This window comes from Pseudophryne corroboree, chromosome 9 (assembly GCF_028390025.1).
Source record: "Pseudophryne corroboree isolate aPseCor3 chromosome 9, aPseCor3.hap2, whole genome shotgun sequence".
Taxonomy (NCBI): domain Eukaryota; kingdom Metazoa; phylum Chordata; class Amphibia; order Anura; family Myobatrachidae; genus Pseudophryne; species Pseudophryne corroboree.
This window is the reverse complement of record NC_086452.1, coordinates 464,538,587-464,561,757: the sequence shown is the minus strand read 5'-3', so window position 1 is coordinate 464,561,757 and position 23,171 is coordinate 464,538,587. Positions and strand designations below refer to the sequence as shown.

Genomic DNA, 23,171 nt, shown 5'->3' with positions numbered 1-23,171 from the left:
ACACCAGATTAAAGTTTTGCTTTTCGTAAGAACGGCTCCCCCCATTCCCAAGTAAGGTTTAAGTCTCATTTGGTTTGAGTTTCCTGATCTGTTGCGGACACTTAGTCCAGATCTTGAGGTTTTGCGGACAGCGAACAGAGAAGCGGTTATATTGCGGGTGCCATCAGAGACTGTGGGAACCAACCTGAGGTCCTGATATTTTATGGAGAGTGAGCAGAGTCTAATTTTTTTATTTATTTTTTACTAAGAGCGTGAGCTGAGACGATCAGGATGGAAGTTCATGAACCATCCATAACTTCATGGCCAGATTCATACGTAACGACGTTAACACAAGACCTGTCCCGCACTGTACGTCGGTGGTAGAAAAGTAAAAGGGAAATGCTGTCCCCGATTTGGTCGCAGTGTGAGGTGGACAGATAAGCAAAGAGACAATTCCTGACGTCACAGACACAGGGGTTCCGATACTTCCAATATGTTTATAAACGCCCCTAAATAATGAATGTTGTTAAATATCCAAGTCAGAAAGTCTATATATATATTGCAGAGAGTGTATAAAGCTACCTACAGGCGCTAAAATGTAACATATACCTAGAACTTGATCTAAAATATAATATGCCTAGAGAACATATTTACAAAATGAGTGTACCTAGATGGTTTTAGGAATGGCGCAGAGGCTGGATGGATCGCCATGGCGGGAGCTTGTAAAACCCATTTCCAACATTTCATTTCACCATCTTAGAGAACAATGAAAACTCAGGGTCTTTTGTTATGAGCGAATGAAGTGCCGGACTGCAAGCGGCGTGGGAGTGCAGTTCGGCTGCCGCACCTCTTCCGGAGCCGCTGTCAGCACTTGTTTCTGCCAGCTGACTGCTTTGGCAAGAGATGTCGGTGCAGGGGGATTCCGACTGTAAGGCGCCACGTAACATAGATAATTATGGGAAAAGCGTAATACGGTAGGTGCCTAGAGGTGAGCTTTCTAGAGTCTGTTTTCAAGACTGATGGCGTTCTATCAGCTGGTAGGTCAGTGAGCTTACCAACAAATAAGCAAAGGTGTGATGCAGTATGCAAGGTGTGCACAAGGTGGTGTGATGCAGTATGCAAGGTGTGCACAAGGTGGTGTGATGCAGTATGCAAGGTGTGCACAAGGTGGTGTGATGCAGTATGCAAGGTGTGCACAAGGTGGTGTGATGCAGTATGCAAGGTGTGCACAAGGTGGTGTGATGCAGTACGCAAGGTGTGCACAAGGTGGTGTGATGCAGTATGCAAGGTGTGCACAAGGTGGTGTGATGCAGTATGCAAGGTGTGTACAAGGTGGTGTGATGCAGTATGCAAGGTGTGCACAAGGTGGTGTGATGCAGTATGCAGGGTGTGTACAAGGTGGTGTGATGCAGTATGCAAGGTGTGCACAAGGTGGTGTGATGCAGTATGCAGGGTGTGTACAAGGTGGTGTGATGCAGTATGCAAGGTGTGCACAAGGTGGTGTGATGCAGGGTGTGCACAAGGTGGTGCGATGCAGTATGCAAGGTGTGCACAAGGTGGTGTGATGCAGTATGCAGGGTGTGTACAAGGTGGTGTGATGCAGTATGCAAGGTGTGTACAAGGTGGTGTGATGCAGTATGCAAGGTGTGCACAAGGTGGTGTGATGCAGGGTGTGTACAAGGTGGTGTGATGCAGTATGCAAGGTGTGTACAAGGTGGTGTGATGCAGTATGCAAGGTGTGTACAAGGTGGTGTGATGCAGTATGCAGGGTGTGTACAAGGTGGTGTGATGCAGTATGCAAGGTGTGTACAAGGTGGTGTGATGCAGTATGCAAGGTGTGCACAAGGTGGTGTGATGCAGTATGCAGGGTGTGCACAAGGTGGTGTGATACAGTATGCAGGGTGTGTACAAGGTGGTGTGATGCAGTATGCAGGGTGTGTACAAGGTGGTGTGATGCAGTATGCAAGGTGTGCACAAGGTGGTGTGATACAGTATGCAAGGTGTGCACAAGGTGGTGTGATGCAGTATGCAAGGTGTGCACAAGGTGGTGTGATGCAGTATGCAAGGTGTGCACAAGGTGGTGTGATGCAGTATGCAAGGTGTGCACAAGGTGGTGTGATGCAGTATGCAGGGTGTGCACAAGGTGGTGTGATACAGTATGCAGGGTGTGTACAAGGTGGTGTGATGCAGTATGCAGGGTGTGTACAAGGTGGTGTGATGCAGTATGCAAGGTGTGCACAAGGTGGTGTGATGCAGTATGCAGGGTGTGCACAAGGTGGTGTGATACAGTATGCAGGGTGTGTACAAGGTGGTGTGATGCAGTATGCAGGGTGTGTACAAGGTGGTGTGATGCAGTATGCAAGGTGTGCACAAGGTGGTGTGATGCAGTATGCAGGGTGTGCACAAGGTGGTGTGATACAGTATGCAGGGTGTGTACAAGGTGGTGTGATGCAGTATGCAGGGTGTGTACAAGGTGGTGTGATGCAGTATGCAGGGTGTGCACAAGGTGGTGTGATGCAGTATGCAGGGTGTGCACAAGGTGGTGTGATGCAGTATGCACAAGGTGGTGTGATACAGTATGCAAGGTGTGCACAAGGTGGTGTGATGCAGTATGCAAGGTGTGCACAAGGTGGTGTGATACAGTATGCAAGGTGTGCACAAGGTGGTGTGATGCAGTATGCAAGGTGTGCACAAGGTGGTGTGATGCAGTATGCAAGGTGTGCACAAGGTGGTGTGATGCAGTATGCAAGGTGTGCACAAGGTGGTGTGATGCAGTATGCAAGGTGTGCACAAGGTGGTGTGATGCAGTATGCAGGTGTGCACAAGGTGGTGTGATGCAGTATGCAAGGTGTGCACAAGGTGGTGTGATGCAGTATGCAAGGTGTGCACAAGGTGGTGTGATGCAGTATGCAGGTGTGCACAAGGTGGTGTGATGCAGTATGCAAGGTGTGCACAAGGTGGTGTGATGCAGTATGCAAGGTGTGCACAAGGTGGTGTGATGCAGTATGCAAGGTGTGCACAAGGTGGTGTGATGCAGTATGCAAGGTGTGCACAAGGTGGTGTGATGCAGTATGCAGGTGTGCACAAGGTGGTGTGATGCAGTATGCAAGGTGTGCACAAGGTGGTGTGATGCAGTATGCAAGGTGTGCACAAGGTGGTGTGATGCAGTATGCAGGTGTGCACAAGGTGGTGTGATGCAGTATGCAAGGTGTGCACAAGGTGGTGTGATGCAATATGCAGGTGTGCACAAGGTGGTGTGATGCAGTATGCAGGTGTGCACAAGGTGGTGTGATGCAGTATGCAAGGTGTGCACAAGGTGGTGTGATGCAGTATGCAAGGTGTGCACAAGGTGGTGTGATGCAGTATGCAGGTGTGCACAAGGTGGTGTGATGCAGTATGCAGGTGTGCACAAGGTGGTGTGATGCAGTATGCAAGGTGTGCACAAGGTGGTGTGATGCAGTATGCAGGTGTGCACAAGGTGGTGTGATGCAGTATGCAAGGTGTGCACAAGGTGGTGTGATGCAGTATGCAGGTGTGCACAAGGTGGTGTGATACAATATGCAAGATTCGTACAAGTATGTGATACAGCATGCAAGGTGTGTATAAGGTTGTGTAATGCACTGTACGAGTTAGTGTGATGCACTCTGTACAAGGTAGTGTAATGCACTGTACGAGGTGTGTGATACAGCGCAGGAGGTTGGGATATAGTGATTGCGTGCAGATGCTTCGTGTTACATCCAGGACACTTAGAAGTGAACATCAAAGAGTGGAGCATGACGGCCATTAGAGCTTCATAGATTTTGAGGGGAATTAATGAAAACTGGTGCACAGCAAACCATGGTGATGTCTGTAGCAACCAGTTACTGTGATGATGTCCATAGCAACCAGTTACTGTGGTGATGTCCATAGCAACCAGTTACTGTGGTGATGTCCATAGCAACCAGTTACAGTGGTGATGTCCATAGCAACCAGTTACTGTGGTGATGTCCATAGCAACCAGTTACTGTGGTCATGTCCATAGCAACCAGTTACTGTGGTCATGTCCATAGCAACCAGTTACTGTGGTCATGTGCATAGCAACCAGTTACTGTGGTGATGTCCATAGCAACCAGTTACTGTGGTGATGTCCATAGCAGCCAGTTACTGTGGTGATGTCCATAGCAACCAGTTACTGTGGTGATGTCCATAGCAACCAGTTACTGTGGTGATGTCCATAGCAACCAGTTACTGTGGTGATGTCCATAGCAACCAGTTACTGTGGTGATGTCCATAGCAACCAGTTACTGTGGTCATGTCCATAGCAACCAGTTACTGTGGTCATGTCCATAGCAACCAGTTACTGTGGTCATGTCCATAGCAACCAGTTACTGTGGTCATGTGCATAGCAACCAGTTACTGTGGTGATGTCCATAGCAACCAGTTACTGTGGTGATGTCCATAGCAGCCAGTTACAGTGGTGATGTCCATAGCAACCAGTTACAGTGGTGATGTCCATAGCAACCAGTTGCTCTGTTGGTTTATATTTCACTTGGAAACTGAACGTTAGATGCTGGTTGCTGTTTCCAGATCCCAGAAATGTTCCTGTCTGGATGGTAGATAATAGCTACGTGTTCTAGATTGGGGAAGGGTCGTTCTTTTCTTGTTTTAATTACTGCATTTGTAACCATATGAATTGGTTGAAGATATGTTAACTGGAGAAATGAATAAACTGGCTGGTGGTTGCCTTAATTTTACCGTTGCTGGCGTGGCAGGGTGTTGTGGGCAAACCTTGCGGGAGGGCGTAGAATCAAGGTATCATGTTTAACGGGTCTATTTACTAAGCCTTGGATGGAGATAAAGTGAACGGAGATAAAGTACCAGCCAATCAGCTCCATCCAAGGCTTAGTAAATAGACCCTTAAGAACCAACTTGCACGGCGGAGGCAGCCATATTGCAGGATAAGCCCCTCATCCATGAGAATGCAGCCTATCAAATAACTAGAAACCAGTGACATCACTGTGGCATGAAGGTCATGAGAATGCAGCCTATCAAATAACTAGACACCAGTGACATCACTGTGGCATGAAGGTCATGAGAATGCAGCCTATCAAATAACTAGAAACCAGTGACATCACTGTGGCATGAAGGTCATGAGAATGCAGCCTATCAAATAACTAGAAACCAGTGACATCACTGTGGCATGAAGGTCATGAGAATGCAGCCTATCAAATAACTAGAAACCAGTGACATCACTGTGGCATGAAGGTCATGAGAATGCAGCCTATCGCTGCATGAGGATCCAGTGACATCACAATGTGCCTGAGTGATGTCACCAGTGCCTAGTGAGCTGATAGGCCCATTTCAGGCACTCTGTTGAGTCATCATGTTGATTCATCATCGCGTAACACGTTATTTGTATTGTTATATTACACAAGCAAACAGGGGGCTCTATGATCCACACCCCACAGAGAAGACGTTTGCTCAAACCATCAATATTTTTAGAAGTACAATGAAGAAGATGCAGATTGATAAGTGGTTACTGAGGGATGAACTGTCCGTTTCATTGCGTCTGGGGCCGGTAATACAATACTCCTTTTCTTCTTTCACTCCTGCTTTTTTTTATTGTCTATTTTAACCATTTCACCTCATCCGCCTTTATATCCATTCTGTACCCTGGAGTCCTGAACACCTGAATGTATTGGATGGGCATATATTACACAAGGCTGTTGTGTATTCCATCCTTGCTCTAGGACTTTGTTTCACGTACTTTGTAATTTTTATACAGCTGGCTGTTCAGAGGAATCTTCAGAGCAGAGATTCCCTCCATCAGCTTCCGGGATACGGTCATTAGGTCGACACCACTATAGGTCGACAGTCGTTAGGTCGACACCACTATAGGTCGACATGCATTAAGTCAACAGGGTCACTAGGCCGACATGATCATTAGGTCAACATGTACTAGGTCGAAAGGTCGACATGCGTTTTTCACATTTTTTTATTTTTGGTCATTTTCATACTTTACGATCCACATGGACTACAATTGGGAACGGTAACCTGTGCCGAGCGCAGCGCAAGCCGTGGAGGGGACACGGTGCACTAAATGGGGTTCCCCGTCACTTTACAAAGAAAACGACACCCAAAAAAGTAATAAAAAAAAACCTCATGTTGTACTTTTGACCTGTCGACCTAGTACATGTCGACGTAATGGTCGTGTCCCCTATTGACCCCGTCGACCTAATGCATGTCGCCCTTTAGTGGTCGACCTAATGACTGTCGACCTAAGTTGTGTCGACACAACAACCCATACCCCAGCTTCCTGCCCAATGTAAGGAACATGACCAAGAGAGAGTGCTACTGTAAGTGACTGTCCGTTGAGGTTGGCTTACCGCGCAGCGGCAAAGAAACTGAGATAAGTTCTGCGTTGTCGGTACCAGCTCATGCCAACCTGCTGCACGCCGATTGCGGTGCATCACCCTCTGCGGGCCAGAGCAGGTTGCAGTAGACCCTGCGGGTAAAAATTGGGAGTCATTGTAGAAAAATGAAAAAGCACACATTCATTTTTTTAAAGGCACTTTATTTTTTTATCTCTAATCTCGAGCTCTGGAGATTCACGTCCTGACGCAAATTAGCTTTCTCATTTTGTGATTCTGTTTACAAATATCCAGTATGCAACTTTTTCTTAAGGTATGAAACATGTCTGAAATGCGGTTCATTAAATTTGTGTTCCTAAGGATCTGTGTCACACCAAGCGACGGGTGATTTGGTTTCTTTATGTGCCCTTGTTGTCTTCCTACAGGGGTATCGGTTACTGCTTATGTCCTGATAGCGGTTTATAGCGGGCGAGAAGGCAAATGTAGCAATGATGGTGAATAAACCACTTTACAGCACTGCGGCATATGGCCGCACTTTTATATATACATGGTGATAAACATAAGGCATGTAAATATCTGCATTAAAGCACAATGTAAATTAAAAGCAAAAATTGTTTACCAAGCTGCTGATGTTTATGAGCGCTTTTACCAGATGCCCCAAAATGGGTTTCAAAATGTATCAAGAGTCCTCCTGTCTAATCGGTAGCAGTCCTTTCAAAAGGGTCAGCTGTGATTTATCATCCAAAAACTAAATATATGCAAAGTTTTGATTTTTATTTGTGTGTTTGTTCTGCAGCCTGCAGGTGTCACTGTTTCCCACTGCTGTATATACATTTATCTAGCGGCAGTGCTTTCCATAGACCACAGTTGCAACAGTAACTTCCACAGGCACTACGGTGGTACTGCACGCCATCAGAAGTCACACGGAAAAGAGCCAAAATAATAAACACAATCAATAACCTGCATTATTTTCTCAAAAGATAAACATTTCATTTTACACAACAGATTTGGGATTAATATAAAACTATGGTAACAATGGGTTGCAGACTCCCAGAGGATGCACAGTGGGCAGTACTGTCATTTTTGTGATTGATTTGGCGTGTAGTTGCAGAACCTATACAAGCTTCTAGATATTTGCAATTGCGTCTCTGCGCACACAAACTCTGGACACATATGCAGTGCAACTTAGACGCATGTACAGTACAAACAAATCGTTCAACTGCAACCGTCATCGGCAATGCGTCCAACCCAAGATTAGGAACTTTTGGTCTTGGAGACTTAGCTGAGAAGAGCTCGAGTTGCAGACATTAAAACTATAAGGGGGGATCGTTGGCTCAGTGTCAGCTGTGCTCAGGGTTCTTGTCTGAATGAAGGATAGCATTTGTCTTGTAATGTGTGTGGATCCAGGTTTACATCCTTTGGCACATGACATCTGCAGTATATAAGTGGTCACTCTGCTACATATGGGACTTTAAACCTGAGTTCCAAGGAGGATTTCCACTTATAACCAATTATCTGGCCAGAGCGAAGTTCACTGATGGATACTGGTCTTTTAATGCAGCTTGGACCTGTGGATGAGAAAACCTCAATATCATTTTATTAGTAATCATTCAGAATCAATTGATCAGTCAGTTGGAGGTCATGGCTGAACAGGGGTGCAAGGTTGGGATGATGGCAACCTCATCGTTCTTCCCATCTGTATTTCATGTGAACCAGTCCTTTTGGTGGAGGACCTCATAGTTATGAGTGCTAGTTGGAGTTCCTCAGGTCAGGTATGAACTGTTTCTGCTCAAGCCTTAGCGACCTTGTTTGTCAAGATAATGTCTCTGAATGCACACTTCATGACACCTTGACGTGAATGGGTTACAGCAGCAGAAGACCATTCCGGGTACCACGTCTGCCAGCTAGGAACAGGAAACCAAGGCTACACTGGGGACAAGCTCACCAACACTGGGCAGTTGAAGATGGGGAAAGTCTCATGTGGTTTGGCCAATATTAGTTTCAGCTGCGAAATGTGTGAATTTGATGAAACCATGGATCTATCCACACTTGTGTCAATGGTCCAGGCTGGTGGTGGAAGTGTATTGGTGGGGGGAATGTTCTGTCAGCACACATTAGGCCCCTTAACAGCAACTGAGCAACATTTAAACCCCACGGTCCGCCTGAGTATTGGTGCTGACCATGTACATTAAGTTATGGCGCCAGGCTACCCACTCTAAAGGCTAAGTGTCTTTCAGCTCCATGTGATGGCTTAGAAAGTTGTGTTGCTGCTTGCATACAATTGTGTTGCTCTTCCTCAGCAGGTGAAGGTAAGAGGCAAGCAGGATGTGATCATTGCAGAAGACTGTGCATCCCACATAGAACATGTGATGTGTTTTTGGTTTTTCACATAAGAGCAGCACCCCGGTTGAGGAACAGCTGAGGTGGACACTGACTCAAAGTACAGCACAATACAGAAAGGCGGGCTACCAGAGATTAGTCATATATACCCAACACTAATTTTGCCTAGTCTATCGGAAACTTGTTCTTTTTGACCCCCTAGTTCGTAATGGGCTAAAAGAATCAGTTTTATGAATAAGTAGTCCTGGTACGCCAGAATGTCCTGGATCGGAGGCTGGAAAGGGAATTAGCGTCTGCACGCACTGGGTAGTAAGTACACCTGCGCTGTTACTCTCTGCGCTACAGCAGTCACATGACCCACCAGTGGAAATAGCTCATGAGGAAGAGGTGACACTCTGGGGGTTATTTTCTAAGTGGCACCATGTAAAAGCCGCCACTTTCCAACATGTCTAAACCCGAAATTCAATAGGGCAATGCTTCTATTAGCAATACAAGCCGGCGTGTAGTAAATATCCCCCTAAATCTATGAAATAATCTATTATAAATGGAGGCTCTCTGTATTGTGTGGTCTGCACACACATCCTGTGACTCCTCCTATCACACAGATTAACGCCAGTATCTACCCGCTAAGTGGCGAGATGTATTTCGGTTGCGATGCTTTAGTACATCCTGTCCAGAGAACGTACATTGCTGCAGTTATTAATGAAGAGATAAAATACTGTACGTGTCTCCAATTTGTATAGGCCCAGATTGATCAAGCCTTGGGGAGTGATAGATTGCATGGTGATAAAGTACCAGCCAATCAGCTCCACACTGCCATGCTGCAGGCTGGGTTTGTAAAATGACAGGAGCTGATTGGTTGGTACTTTATCACTGTGCAGTTTAGCACTCTCCAAGGCTTGATAAGTGATTGCTGCAGCAAAGTGATAAGAACGTGTAAGACAATACACTCTGTGCCACAGACGTATCCTATACAAACCAGGTGTCTGGCCCCCGGGAACTTCCCCCCTTGGATACTGAGCCCTATAATACTGTATAGTCTAACATGAGGTCATGTTCCTAATTAAGCGCAATCGCTTAGGCAGCTACATAATTTCTTACAGGAACAGGTATTCATGTTATTATTACACTTAAAAAAAGCTCTGGCTATTCCCTACTTGTACAGAGTCATTATTTTTACTACTATTGGATTTATTGACCCTTTTCACTATTCCTTCGCTGCATGATCCTCCTTAATACCAGCGGAATCTCACGTAAGCGCCAAGGATTCCGGAACTTGAAATCAGATGACAGTGTGACTCTATGGGCGAGTGTGCACGGGTGGCATAGCTATAAGCTATTGCTTCCCATACAGCACCTGGCCTTAGTTCAGAGACACCGTTATTTCCCGCCCTCACCCCCCACACGGAGAGATAATTGGCAGAGAAGGACAGGAAGGGGAAGTAGGGGTCAGAGTGCAGAAAATTTGTCATTTTAGGGGTCAATCCAATTTGCCAATTTAGACTTTGTTCAGGGTTTAATAGCGGCCGTATGCAGCACTTACGGTACCGCCGGACTCGCAGATTTTTGTTCGCAGTTTCATAAGGGAGGCGAATCACGGTGCAACTCGCCCCCTTCAAAGTTGATTGAATTTAACCGCTTACTTTTTTTTAAATCTGTGGCGAAGTGTTGCCCAACGAAGACAAGAATCCAGATGTGCGCCACTTTCTCTTCTATCAACATCTGTAGATGGAGGTGTAGGCCCTCTAGTCCCACAAACGCTGCAGTCACCTGTCCTCTTCCTCAGTCTCCAGCTACCACATGCATGCTATTGCAGTTCACCTTGACTGACATTAGACTCTGCCATCATTGAATTTCACCATCCTCTTCCTCCCTAGTTTTGTTAGTGACCGGTACATTGGGGGTCATTCCGAGTTGATCGCTCGCTAGCAGTGTTTAGCAGCTGTGCAAACGCTATGCCGCCACCCACTGGGGAGTGTATTTTAGCTTAGCAGAAGTGTGAACGCATGTGCAGGTGAGATCTGCAAAAACAGTTTGTGCAGTTGCTGAGTAGCTCTGAACCTACTCAGCGCTTGCGATCACTTCAGCCTATTCCTGTCCGGATTTGACGTCATACACCCGCCCAGCGAACGCCCAGCCATGACTGCGTTTTTTCAGACACGCCTGCGTTTTTGCAAACACTCCCTGAAAACTGTCAGTTGACACCCAGAAACGCCCCCTTCCTGTCAATCTTCTTGCGGCCGTCAGTGCGACTGATAACTTCGCTAGAACCTGTGCGAAACAACAACGGGCTTTGTACCTGTACGACGTGCGTGCGCATTGCGGTGCATACGCATGCGCAGAAATGCCATTTTTTAGCCTGATCGCTGCGCTACGAACAACGGTAGCTAGCGAGCAACCTCTGAATGACCCCCAATGTCAGGTGTTCAGCTGTCGGTGAGAACATTGCAATTTGGCACATCTCGCAAAGTGTTTTCTTCCCTTTGGGATTACCTGATACCTCTTAAGAATTGCCTGTCCCCGTTTCCTCATTGTGGCATCTTGTTACTTCCCCATAACCTTTTCTTCTTACTAGTTTCAACATCCTGCCACGTTTCTTCTCTTCTGCTGGGAAATGCACCTTAAGGTCACAACCCATCTAGTTGGCTTTCTGCCATGTCCCGCTCATTACTATTAAGCCATACAAGATACAGCAAACAGGTTCTGCAGTATGGGCCTTATTCAGACCTGATCGTAGCAGCAACTTTGTTAGCAGATGGGCAAAACCATGTGCACTGCAGGTGGGGCAGATGTAACATGTGCAGAGAGAGTTAGATTTGGGTGGGTTATTTTGTTTCTGTGCTGGGTAAATACTGGCTGCTTTATTTTTACACTGCAACTTAGATTTCAGTTTGAACACACCCCACCCAAATCTAACTCTCTCTGCACATGTTACATCTGCCTCCCCTGCAGTGCACATGGTTTTTCCCATCTTCAGGTCTGAATTAGGCCACCTATCTCCAATTAACAGTCTGATCATTTTTAGTTGGATTCTCATATTGGATCCCTGTATAGAATGTCTGTACCCTGACTTTTACCCATTCTCTCATAGCCACCTCTTCAGTACAGCCTATCCCACCCTTTGTCCTCTGCATGTTCTACCATCTACACCAGCCTCCACATTAGCCTGTCCTCTAGGGTTCCCTGTACCCTCTGCCTTACATCTGCTCCTCATCAATCCAGCATGTTTCTATGAGTCCTATTTATCACTCATCCCATTTGCAGTGCAATCTGGGATATTAGCACCCAGAATCACATTGCAAAACGCAATGATACCACTGGAATGTGTGAATGAACAGATGCAGAGACAGGGGCCCCCTGAAAGTTGCCCGTCCCTCCTATGTGTTTGCTCCTGTCTCCTGCTGACCACGTACTGTACAAGCAGAGGGTCCTGGAGCTGCTTTCTGAGAATTGTAGTCCATAGGCGACATCAAGCTAACACCACTCACTCCAGAGCTATGAAAATCTAACAGCATCATACTCCCCATAGAAACGTATGGGGGCCGCTGATGGCGGCAGGAATGTAGGGACCACAGAAAGTATCGGAGATATCTGCTACGATCCCTCTCTCAGATGCTCAATATTTGCAGCTATACCCTGTGTTTTCTTGGAATATGCCGCAAATATTTAATGATAAATGGGCCCCTGTGTGTGAATTCTGTTCTGATTTGTCACTCTGACTGTCCGTCCCATTAGCAAATAAAAGAAGAGATGACGACGATGAGGTAACATTGAGATGTGGAATGAAAACAAGCAGTGACTATAAGGAAATGTCCAGTATAACAAGATGTATAATAATCCAGCAGTGTTTTTATAGTCAAACAACAAGTACAAAAAGAAATTAGTCTTTGGAGAAGATCCCAGGTTTTTGGTGACAATGCAGCATCCAGTACTGAATGTAAGGACAGTGGCATAGCACCTGTGCAGGCTGAGCCTCATGTGGTCATGCGATGGTTGTAGCACCATCCTTATACATTGCATGCAAAGCTACACTGAGATCAGCATCTATGTGACGGACGTGAACAGCCGGCATAGGCCCCCATGTGATCTGCAGTGGCCTTGGATGTCAGTAGGCTCTAACAAGCAGCCTACAGTGCGCCAGGACCATGACATAGTCGCTGATGAGTTTTGTCACCCATGAAGCCACAATACTAGGCCACTACTATGCTTGCTATACTGTTTGCTGGCTTGTACTATCACAATAGTGATTCGGATGTGGAAGCACGGCAGAAAAAGTATGTACATTTGTATCTGGAACAAAACGTGTTGCGATGCAAGGGGAGGAAATATTTTTATATTGTTTCTGTGCAGGGTAAATACTGGCTGCTTTTGCATGTAGATCACAAATGTTAGACAGCTTTATTATTACACCGCAATTTAGATTTCAGTTTAAACACACAACCCAAATCTAATACTCTCTGCACATGTTACATCTGCCCCACCTGCAGTGCAGCATGGCATTGCCCAGTTGCTTGGTTTTTGGGTTGTTTCCACATCTTAATAACCCCCTATGTGCAGGGCACATACAGCGTAAGAATTAGCCTGATGAATGAGGAGTCTGACCACCAGAAACGTATAGGGTTTGCTATACGTTTTTTATTTATTTTGTTTTTAATCTTCTCTCCTTTAACAATTTCACTGGTCTCAGAACTGTCTGTCTGCATGGAAATGTTTCTGCAAAGATGCGACTTGGGAGGACAGCCAACATGTGCAAATTTCCTCTACTTACACCAAAACCACAGAGCACACAAATGGCTGCTGGTCAAAAAGCTCAAACTACAAAGCACTCACTGGCAAACTTAGATCACTGCATGCATAGGTTTGTGTGTGCTGCGACATCTGCTGCCCCAATAGGGCAAATACCCGTAACTGCCATGAGCTCGCATCTAGCAGTTCATTTACAATTACAGTATAATCAGGCAATTATATGAGGCGACCTGTGTGAATCACATTTGGGCATCCCTTAGCCCACAACAATGAGGTTTCAGAATCATCCTAATGCATAGAGAACACTTCAGCTGCCTCTTCCCCACAATGACAGGGTCAGTGAATGAGTCTTCAGCAAAGCACAGTACAAATTCCCCTAGCACAACCATGCTTACTGTGTAGCACCAATTCCTATAATAGCTTGCCGATATAACCTGTAGGGGGGGTTGCTGAGCCGCATTGTTCCAGTTAGTCGTATAAGTCATGGAGAAAATCCATGCTTATTCTCCAAGAACACTGGAAGGCAACTTAACTCTTGAAGTTGAATTCTGGAGGAAATGTCTTAGTCCTGGTCAAGCCGTCTTGTAGGTGCCACTGCCGGGGTATTCTCCAACTTGGGTATAGTCTGTAGTTACGTTATATTTGTCTGATCCTGTCATCTCCACAATGTAACTTATCACTTCCTCATTGTCCCAGGAGTTGCAGCGCATCAGGGCCTAGAAAGGGGGTCAGACACAGCTGCTTCAGCACAGTATTAATAAATCACAGTAGGTCACAGTTCTGTACTACACAGGAGCAGACACGAACAATGGTACCAGAAAATATCTCTTACTGTAGGGTAATAAGCCACATGTGGCCCTCCAGCTGCAGAAGAACCCAGAGCATGCTGGCAGCTGTAGTTCCAATGCAGCTAGAATGCCTCCAATAAAAAGCAAAGGATACAGCCTGTTTATAGTTGTTGCTATGTTCATGAGGGGGCAAAAACCAGAGTGAGGACCGAATGGCGATTTTCAGCATGCTGCACATGTACCGCTCCATATGCCCCTTGACAGAGGCTCTGTGCACCTCTAAGCACTCTTGGTTGGTGAAACGGACGTTTTCTGCATCTCCAACTTGGAAACACACGCAAGACGTCCGTTTCACTGGATTGTATTCAGAATCTGGTGAGTATGTAGCCAGATGTCCCTGCTATACTGAGCCGTACGCACAAAGAAGGGAAGCCAATTTGTGAGAGATATTTATGCCCCCTGCAGGAGCAGGTGCAAGTGACGAGGATAATCATTACGTTGTAAAGCTCATGGCTGTAAGTTCCTTCCTGATTGAATACTCACATTACCTACCACCCCGCGCGTGCCATATTTAGCTGGTAAATAAGCTCCAGCAACAACTCCCACAGCAATTCTAAAAATATACCGTCTCCCCAACATGGAAATTACAGGGGGACTAATAGGTGAGATACTGGTAAGTAAGGATATGACAAAAGCATTATACTGCAATATGAAAATTGATTTAGAGACAATAAAATAGATACCGCAGGTCAACTCCGCATACTGTACAATCACTACACAGGTAAGTTACCTCATTTTGGGTATTCTGAAAGGCCTCCTTCAGGTCATTCTTTGGTTTGGGAATACGCGGAAATATGGTTCTCCAAAACCTGGACAAAATAATGAAATAATAATGTAAGTCACCTGTTCACCACATGTATACATGCCAATACAGGTGTTGGCCGGTAGGACGCAGCCGTCAGGACAGGTGGGAGGTGTGATATTAACATAAATAGAAGTATTACAAAAATAAAAGAATTTGACTCTTTAAATAATATTCAGCTCAATGTCCGCTTAGGTTATAGAAACGTAAAAGCAGCGATATATAGTAATGGAGGATTGGAGACTTTACACTCACTGGATCCTAGTCATATTTGTTAGGTATCAGTGCTTTAGCGATCTTACCGGCCAACATTTCCATCTTCCCTGTAAGATGGAAATGTTGTACATGAGTGACTTACCATTCCCCTGGTAGCTGAATATCCCTTCTTGTAAACCAGGCATAAATATGGGGATGTAGTTATAATGTGGACATTCATAATGTTGTTACCACAATGTTGACAGTTATGATGTCAACATTGTTGAAATGTCAACACTGAACATGTCGGCATCTGCAGCATGTTGACATGTGAAATTCTGCACAAGGCTACGGTTAGGACACAGGAGAGGAGGTTAGGGTTAGGCACTAGGGGGAGGGTTAGGCTATGGGAGAGGAGGTTAGGGTTGGGTACTAGAGGGAGGGTTAGTCTGTAGGGGAGGAAGTTATGGTTAGGCACTAGGGGAGGGTTAGGCTGTGGGGAGGAAGGTTAGGTTTAGGATGTGGGAGAGGAGGTTAGCGTTAACCACTAGGGAGAAGGTTAGGCACTAGAGTGAGGTTAGGCTACGGGAGGGGAGGTTAGGGTTAGGCACTAGAGGGAGGTTAGGCTGTGGGAGGGGAGGTTAGGGTTAGGCACTGGATGAGAGGTTTAGGATATGGAAGAGAAGGTTAGGGTTAGATACTAGGGGGAGGGTTAGGTTATAGGAGAGGAGGTTAGGGTTAGGCACTAAGGGGTTAGTCTATTGGAGAGGAGGATAGGCACTAGGGGGAGGGTTAGGCTTTGGGAGGAGGTTAGGTTTAGGCACTAGGGGGAGGGTTAGGCTATGGGAGGAGAGGTTATGGATAGGCACTAAAGGGAGGGTTAGGCTGTGGGAGAGGAGGTTAGGGTTAGACACTAGAGGGAGGGTTAGGCTATGGGAGAGGAGGTTAGGGTTAGGCACTAGGGGGATGGTTAGGCACTAGAAGGAGGGTTAGGCTATGGGAGGGGAATTTAGGGATAGGCACTAGAGGGAGGCTTAGGCTATGTGAGAGGAGGTTAGGCACTAGGGGGAGGGTTAGGCTATTGGAGAGGAGGTTAGGGTTAGGAACTAGGGGGAGGGTTAGGCTATGGGAGAGGAGGTTGGAATTAGGCACTAGGGGGAGGGTTAGGATGTGGGAGGGGAGGTTAGGGTTAGGCACTAGGGGGAGGGTTAGGCTATGGGAGAGGAGGTTAGGGTTAGGCACTAGGGGGAGGGTTAGGCTATTGGAGAGGAGGTTAGGGTTAGGAACTAGGGGGAGGGTTAAGCTATGGGAGAGGAGGTTGGGGTTAGGCACTAGGGGGAGGGTTAGGATGTGGGTGGGGAGGTTAGGGTTAGGCTATGGGAGAGGAGGTTAGGGTTAGGCACTAGGGGGAGGGTTAGGCTATGGGAGAAGAGGTTAGGATGTGGGAGGTTAGGGTTAGGCACAAGGGGGGCTAGGCTATGGGAGAGGAGGTTAGGGTTAAGCACTAGGAGGAGGGTTAGGCTATGGGAGATGAGGTTAGGCACTAGGGGGAGGGTTAGGCTATGGGAGAGGAGGTTAGGGTTAGGCATTAGGGGGAGGGTTAGGCTATGGGAGAGAAGGTTAGGTTTAGCCACTAGGGGTTAGGTTATGGGAGAGGAGGTTAGGGTTAGGCACTAGGGGGAGGGTTAGGCTATGGGAGAGGAAGTTAGGGTTAGGCACTAGGGGTTAGGTTAGGGGTGGGCCCGCAAACCGATCCTGCCCGGCCCACTGCCTCCCACCAGCAAGCAATGACAAGCGGCCCGACCAGCTGAGCTGCTTGTCATTGCTCTGCACTGCAGTACCTCCAAGCTGCCAGCGGCGCCTCTCTCCCCTGCTGCTACGTTGTAGCAGCCTCCCGCCTCCAGACTCCCCAGTGACAACGGCTGTGTTCAGCCGAAAAGGGGCGGGGCTACGTGCCTATGAAGGGGCGGGGCTACACTGGACCTCAGGGGGCGGAGCTACACGGGACAAGAGCTAGACTGCTGCAGATCCATCCTTCCTGCCACTGCCAGCCAGATCAGTAAGTTAATGGGAAAAGTGAGTGAGAGAAAGTGAGTGTGTGTGTGTGTGTGTGTGTGTGTGTGTGTGTGTGTGTGTATATATATGTGAGAGTGTGTGTGTGTATTTGTGTGTGCGGGCAGTGGCGTCAGACTGTTTTTAGGTTGGGGGGAGAGATCTTTAGCTCTCGCTGTACCAAACCCTCCTGTGTTCTGTCACCGTGTCACCCCCCCACCCCAGTGTTCTGTCACTGTGTCACACCCCCCGTGTTCTGTCACTGTCACCCCCCGTGTGCTGTCACCGTGTCACCCCCATCGTGTTCTGTCACTGTCACAGAACCCCCCGTGTGCTGTCACTGTGTCACCCCCCCCCGTGTTCTGTCACTGTGTCACACCCCTGTGTTCTGTCACTGTGTCACACCCCCCGTGTTCTGTCACTGTCACCCCCCCCGTGTTCTGTCACTGTCACCCCACCGTGTGCTGTCACCGTGTCACCCCCACCGTGTTCTGTCACTGCGTCACCCCCCCATGTTCTGTCACCGTGTCACCCCCCCGTGTTCTGTCACCGTGTCACCCCCACCGTGTTCTGTCACTGTGTCACACCCCCCGTGTTCTGTCACCGTGTCACCCCACCGTGTTCTGTCACTGTGTCACCCCCCCATGTTCTGTCACTGTGTCACCCCCCCGTGTGCTGTCACCGTGTCACCCCCACCGTGTTCTGTCACTGTGTCACACCCCCCGTGTTCTGTCACCGTGTCACCCCACCGTGTTCTGTCACTGTGTCACCCCCCTATGTTCTGTCACTGTGTCACACCCCCCGTGTTCTGTCACTGTGTCACCCCCATGGTGTTCTGTCACTGTCAACCCCACCGTGTTCTGTCACCGTGTCGCCCAGAGGCGTCACCGGGTGTGGTGACACCCGGAGCGCACTCTGTACTAATACACCCCCCCCCCCCCCGCTCAAGCCGTGTGGTGCCCAAAAGGGGGTGTGTGGCCTAATTTAAAAAGGGCGTGGCCTGGCGGGTCTTTTCTCTTTCGCTCCGTGGGCATGTCTAGCTTCCCCGAAGATGCTGGCTGCCCCCGGAGACTGGACTGTGTGTGCCGACTCTTATCTGTGACCTCTCGTGTTCTGTCACTGTGTCACACTCCCCGTGTCCTATCACTGTGTCACACCTTTCCCCAGGGGCCATAAGACACTGGATAATTTGCTTGCTGCGCAATAATTATCCTAAATAAAATGTTAATGTGTAAAAGGGAGCTCTACCTTCCGTACTGTGTAAAAGGGGGCTCTACCTTCCGTACTGTGTAATAGGGAGCTCTACCTGCTGTAATGTATGTAAGTGGCGCAATTTGAATAATGGAGACTATTGTGCAGCCTAATACGAATCTGTATTATTTTTTGTCCACACTCCTTCCACATGAAGCCACGGCCCTATATTTTTGGCAAGTGGGGGGAGCTGCTATTTTGTGTGTGGCCCTCGGATACTGACAGGAAATGTCAAGTGGCCCCTCAGCTGAAATAATTGCCCACCCCTGGGTTAGGTTATGGGAGAGGAGGTTAGGGTTAGGCACTAGGGGAAGGGTTAGGCTATGGGAGATGAGGTTAGGGTTAGGCACTAGGGGAAGGGTTAGGCTATGCGAGAGGAAGATAGGGTTAGGCACTGGGGGAGGGTTAAGTTATGGGAGAGGAGGCTAGGGTTAGGCACTAGGGGGAGGGTTAGGCTATGGGAGAGGAGGTTAGGGTTAGGCTAAAGGAGAGGAATTTAGGGTTAGGCACTGGGGGAGGGTTAGGTTATGGGAGAGGAAGATAGGGTTAGGCACTGGGGGAGGGTTAAGTTATGGGAGAGGAGGTAAGTGTTAGGCACTAGGGGAGGGTTAGGCTGTGTAGGGGAAGGTTGGTGTAAGGATGTGGGAGAGGAGGTTAGGGTTGGGCACTAGGAGGAGGGTTAGGCTGTGGTGGGAAGGTTAGTGTAAGGATGTGGGAGAGGGGGTTAGGCACTAGGGGGAGGGTTAGGTTATGGGAGAGGAGGTTAGGGTTAGGCTGTGGGGGGAAGGTTAGTGTAAGGATGTGGGAGAGGAGGTTAGGTTTAGGCACTAGGGAGGGTTAGGCTATGGGAGAGGAGGCTAGGGTTAGGCACTAGGGAGAGGAGGTTAGTGTTAGGCACTAGGGAGAGGAGGCTAGGGTAAGCATGTGGGAGAGAAGGTTAGTGTTAGGCACTAGGGAGAGGAGGCTAGGGTTAGGCTATAGGAGAGGAGGTTAGGGTCAGGCACCTGCGTACTTACCTCACACACAGCACAAATACTGCAATGCATGACACAGTCAGACACACGGACACAGTGATTGCCAGCATATCTCTGCTTGACCCATCTAGAGAGAGAAAAGGAGAGACAGGTTGTACTAAATCTGCAGTCTTTACATCCCTCTGTATACTCTCATATATTGCCAACAAGGAGAAATCCTGTTTTCTGTGCACTCAGTCTATTGTGATCCCATTTATTTCCACCTGCTCGTTAATGTTCCCTATTCATCGCCACAATTAAAAAGGAAAAATGGTGACAAGTCATCCACGTCTATAATTCTCACAACTATAACCCCAATCTGCCCAATCCTTTCCCCAAAGCTGTATCCCCATTCCTCCGGAATGCAGAGCTGCCAAGACATTGGGCCGGCCCGAGTACTGGGGGTTTGTGGCCACTAGAAGGGACGTAGCTGTGCCTCTCATGGTGGTGCACACACATGGTGGTGCACACTCCTATGATGCACACACATGGTGGTGCACACTCCTATGATGCACACACATGGTGGTGCACACTCCTATGAGGCACACACATGGTGGTGCACACTCCTATGATGCACACACAGGGTGGTGCACACTCCTATGATGCACACACATGGTGGTGCACACTCCTATGATGCACACACAGGGTGGTGCACACTCCTATGATGCACACACATGGTGGTGCACACTCCTATGATGCACGCACATGGTGGTGCACACTCCTATGATGCACACACATGGTGGTGCACACTCCTATGATGCACGCACATGGTGGTGCACACTCCTATGATGCACACACAGGGTGGTGCACACTCCTATGATGCACACACATGGTGGTGCACACTCCTATGATGCACACACAGGGTGGTGCACACTCCTATGATGCACACACATGGTGGTGCACACTCCCATGATGCACACACATGGTGGTGCACACTCCTATGATGCACACACATGGTGGTGCACACTCCTATGATGCACACACATGGTGGTGCACACTCCTATGATGCACACACATGGTGGTGCACACTCCTATGATGCACACACATGGTGGTGCACACTCCTATGATGCACACACATGGTGGTGCACATTCCTATGATGCACACACATGGTGGTGCACACTCCTATGATGCACACACATGGTGGTGCACACTCCTATGATGCACACACATGGTGGTGCACACTCCTATGATGCACAGTCACAGCATCTATAACTGTGTAACCTGGTCATCCGTACGTTGTATGGTCTATCCCCTATGTATCTCCTTTTGGCCATCAGAGATCAGGACATCTAGAGGGTCTATAGCATTTATCTCACTCCATGTACATACTGTATACTAAAAATGAGCGGGTTCGGTTTTACTCGGTTTTACTCGGTTTTACTCGGTTCTCAAAACGGCATCTTATTGGCTCACGGATGTCACGTGTTTTGGATAGCCAATAAGATGCCGTTTTGAGAACCGAGTAAAACCGAGTAAAACCGAACCTCGCTCATCACTACTGTATACTGGTCATATCCTAGCCTCACCTATCTCGCTGTCTCCTATACATATATTCTCCGTCCATGGGCTGTACGGCTTTGTATTCGACCAGCAGGGTTCCTGTCCCACAGCTCTGACCCGCACATAGTGCTTGCTAGTGGGCTTCTGCAGAGTATTCCTCCAAAATGAAGATGATGACACCGTGACCTGGGGAGAGAAAATGACTATTGTTTTATAATGAATTGGTGCAGCTTCATCTTTTCTGTAGCGACAGATTATGACATTGGTGCAGGGAGAGTCAGTAGAGGGCGGAGAAGTGCTTCTATAAACCATCGTCATGTGCATTCATGGGGCTGATGCTGAGCTGGGAGTGAAGCCAAAAAAACAAGTAGCTTTGCACCTGGACAAACCATGCTGCACTGCTAGGGGTAAATAATGTGTATGCAGGGTAAATACTGGCTGCTTTTACATGAAGCCTATAAATGCTGCACAGCTTTTTTCTTGCACTGCAATGTATGCTTGAGTTTGGACACATCTTACTCTCTCTATCAGGGACATGCAGTGAGGTAAATGGCTGGAGAGGCACTGGCTAATATCAGATTTACCACACACATACAGGAGTATATGAACCTGAACAGTGAACACTGGTTTGTTTGCTAGCAGCCTATATAAAGCGTCTGCCTTCATTGTGTGTGGGCCTAGCAGGAGTATACAGAGAAGCCGAGCAGTCGGCATGGAGTGACGGACACCTGTTACAGAACATAATGATTTAGATAAAACCTTTTTACTGAATGTAACAAGAGCATTTGTTTTGCTGTATAAGACATACCTATTGCAGCTTACCGTCTCGTTATTATCCTCCGACCGGATGTTGACTTCATAGGAGAAACAAATCTCTGATAATACGGGGATGGGCATTTTCCACGTCAGGCCCTTGTTCCCCACCTTCTCATAGGCCACATTACGGACTGGCGGAAGGACCTCTGCAAGAGCAGGAGACACGAAGAATACAGATCATCGGGATAAAGTGGGGGTACTCCTATTGTATGGTGCTGTGACAGCTGGTGGTCCTGCACCCCTGTCAGGGGCGTAGCCGGTAATTGGTGGGCCCCATAGAAACATTTTGAAGGGCCCCTGTCCTAATGCTTCTATGGAGACACTCTCCTCAGCACTTATGACACATAGGGGTATATTTACTAAGCTCCCGATTTTGACCGAGATGGTGTTTTTTCTTCATAGTGTCATCTCGGGAATTTACTAAACTCAAATCTCGGCAGTGATGAGGGCATTCGTATTTTTTTTTAAGTCAAAGAAAAAAAATACGAATGAATACACCATCGGACAGATACGCCTGTTATTTGGTAGAACTCGGTAATTTACTAAAAATTGTATTTCACAAACACTGCCGGCAATAGCCAAACACTGCCGTGAAAAAATACAAATCGTAAAAAAAAGCAGTTTTAAAACAGACCTGCTTTTATTTACCGTGTTCTGATAGGCATGCACGGATCCATGATATCCGTGCATGTTTATCAGTGGGAAGGGGTGGGAAAGTGTTTAAAATCAGAAAAAAAAATGCGTTGGGTCCCCCCTCCTAAGCAAAACCAGCCTCGGGCTCTTTGAGCCGGTCCTGGTTGAAAAAATATGGGGGGGGAAATTACTGGGGTTCCCCCATATTTCATCAACCAGCACCGGGCTCTGCGCCTGGTCCTGGTGCAAAAAATACAGGGGACAAAAAGCGTAGGGGTCCCCCGTATTTTTTGAACCAGCACCGGGCTCCACTAGTCAGAGAGATAATGCCACAGCCGAGGGACACTTTTATATAGGTCCCTGCGGCCCTGGCATTAAATCACTAACTAGTAACCCCTGGCTGGGGTACCCTGGAGGAGTGGGGACCCCTTAAATCAAGGGGTCCCCCCTCCAGCCACCCAAGGGCCAGGGGTGAAACCCGAGGCTGTCCCCCCCATCCAAGGGCGGCGGATGGGGGGCTGATAGCCAAGTGGAAAAAAAATTATATTGTTTTTTGTAGCAGTACTACAAGTCCCATCAAGCCTCCCCCGCAAGCTGGTACTTGGAGAACCACAAGTACCAGCATGCGGTGGAAAAACTGGCCT

At 47.7% G+C, this 23,171-nt stretch overlaps 2 protein-coding genes across 10 annotated transcripts in view; one reads left to right on the top strand and one right to left on the bottom strand.

Moving 5' to 3' along the window:
* The window catches only part of LOC134958605 (contactin-4-like), a 399,552-nt gene extending 398,915 nt beyond the window's left edge, over positions 1 to 637 (top strand). For all 4 annotated transcript variants that reach the window (XM_063941309.1, XM_063941311.1, XM_063941308.1 and 1 more), the window contains exon 23: positions 1 to 637. This exon is cut by the window's left edge and continues 766 nt beyond it. The gene's annotated coding sequence lies outside the window, so the exon portion shown is untranslated.
* Positions 638 to 11,489: 10,852 nt separating this feature from the next.
* The window catches only part of IL5RA (interleukin 5 receptor subunit alpha), a 94,200-nt gene continuing 82,518 nt past the window's right edge, over positions 11,490 to 23,171 (bottom strand). For 3 of the 6 annotated variants that reach the window (XM_063941306.1, XM_063941305.1, XM_063941304.1), the window contains 5 exons: positions 21,901 to 22,040; positions 21,105 to 21,264; positions 19,580 to 19,664; positions 14,994 to 15,072; positions 11,492 to 14,131 (listed from right to left, as the gene is read on the bottom strand). In XM_063941306.1, coding sequence (XP_063797376.1) covers positions 13,988 to 14,131; positions 14,994 to 15,072; positions 19,580 to 19,664; positions 21,105 to 21,264; positions 21,901 to 22,040 — 608 coding nt within the window. In that variant the 3' untranslated portion in view covers positions 11,492 to 13,987. Of the gene's footprint in view, positions 14,132 to 14,993; positions 15,073 to 19,579; positions 19,665 to 21,104; positions 21,265 to 21,900; positions 22,041 to 23,171 lie in introns of all 6 variants that reach the window. The other 3 variants (XM_063941307.1, XM_063941302.1, XM_063941303.1) reach the window with 3 other exon arrangements.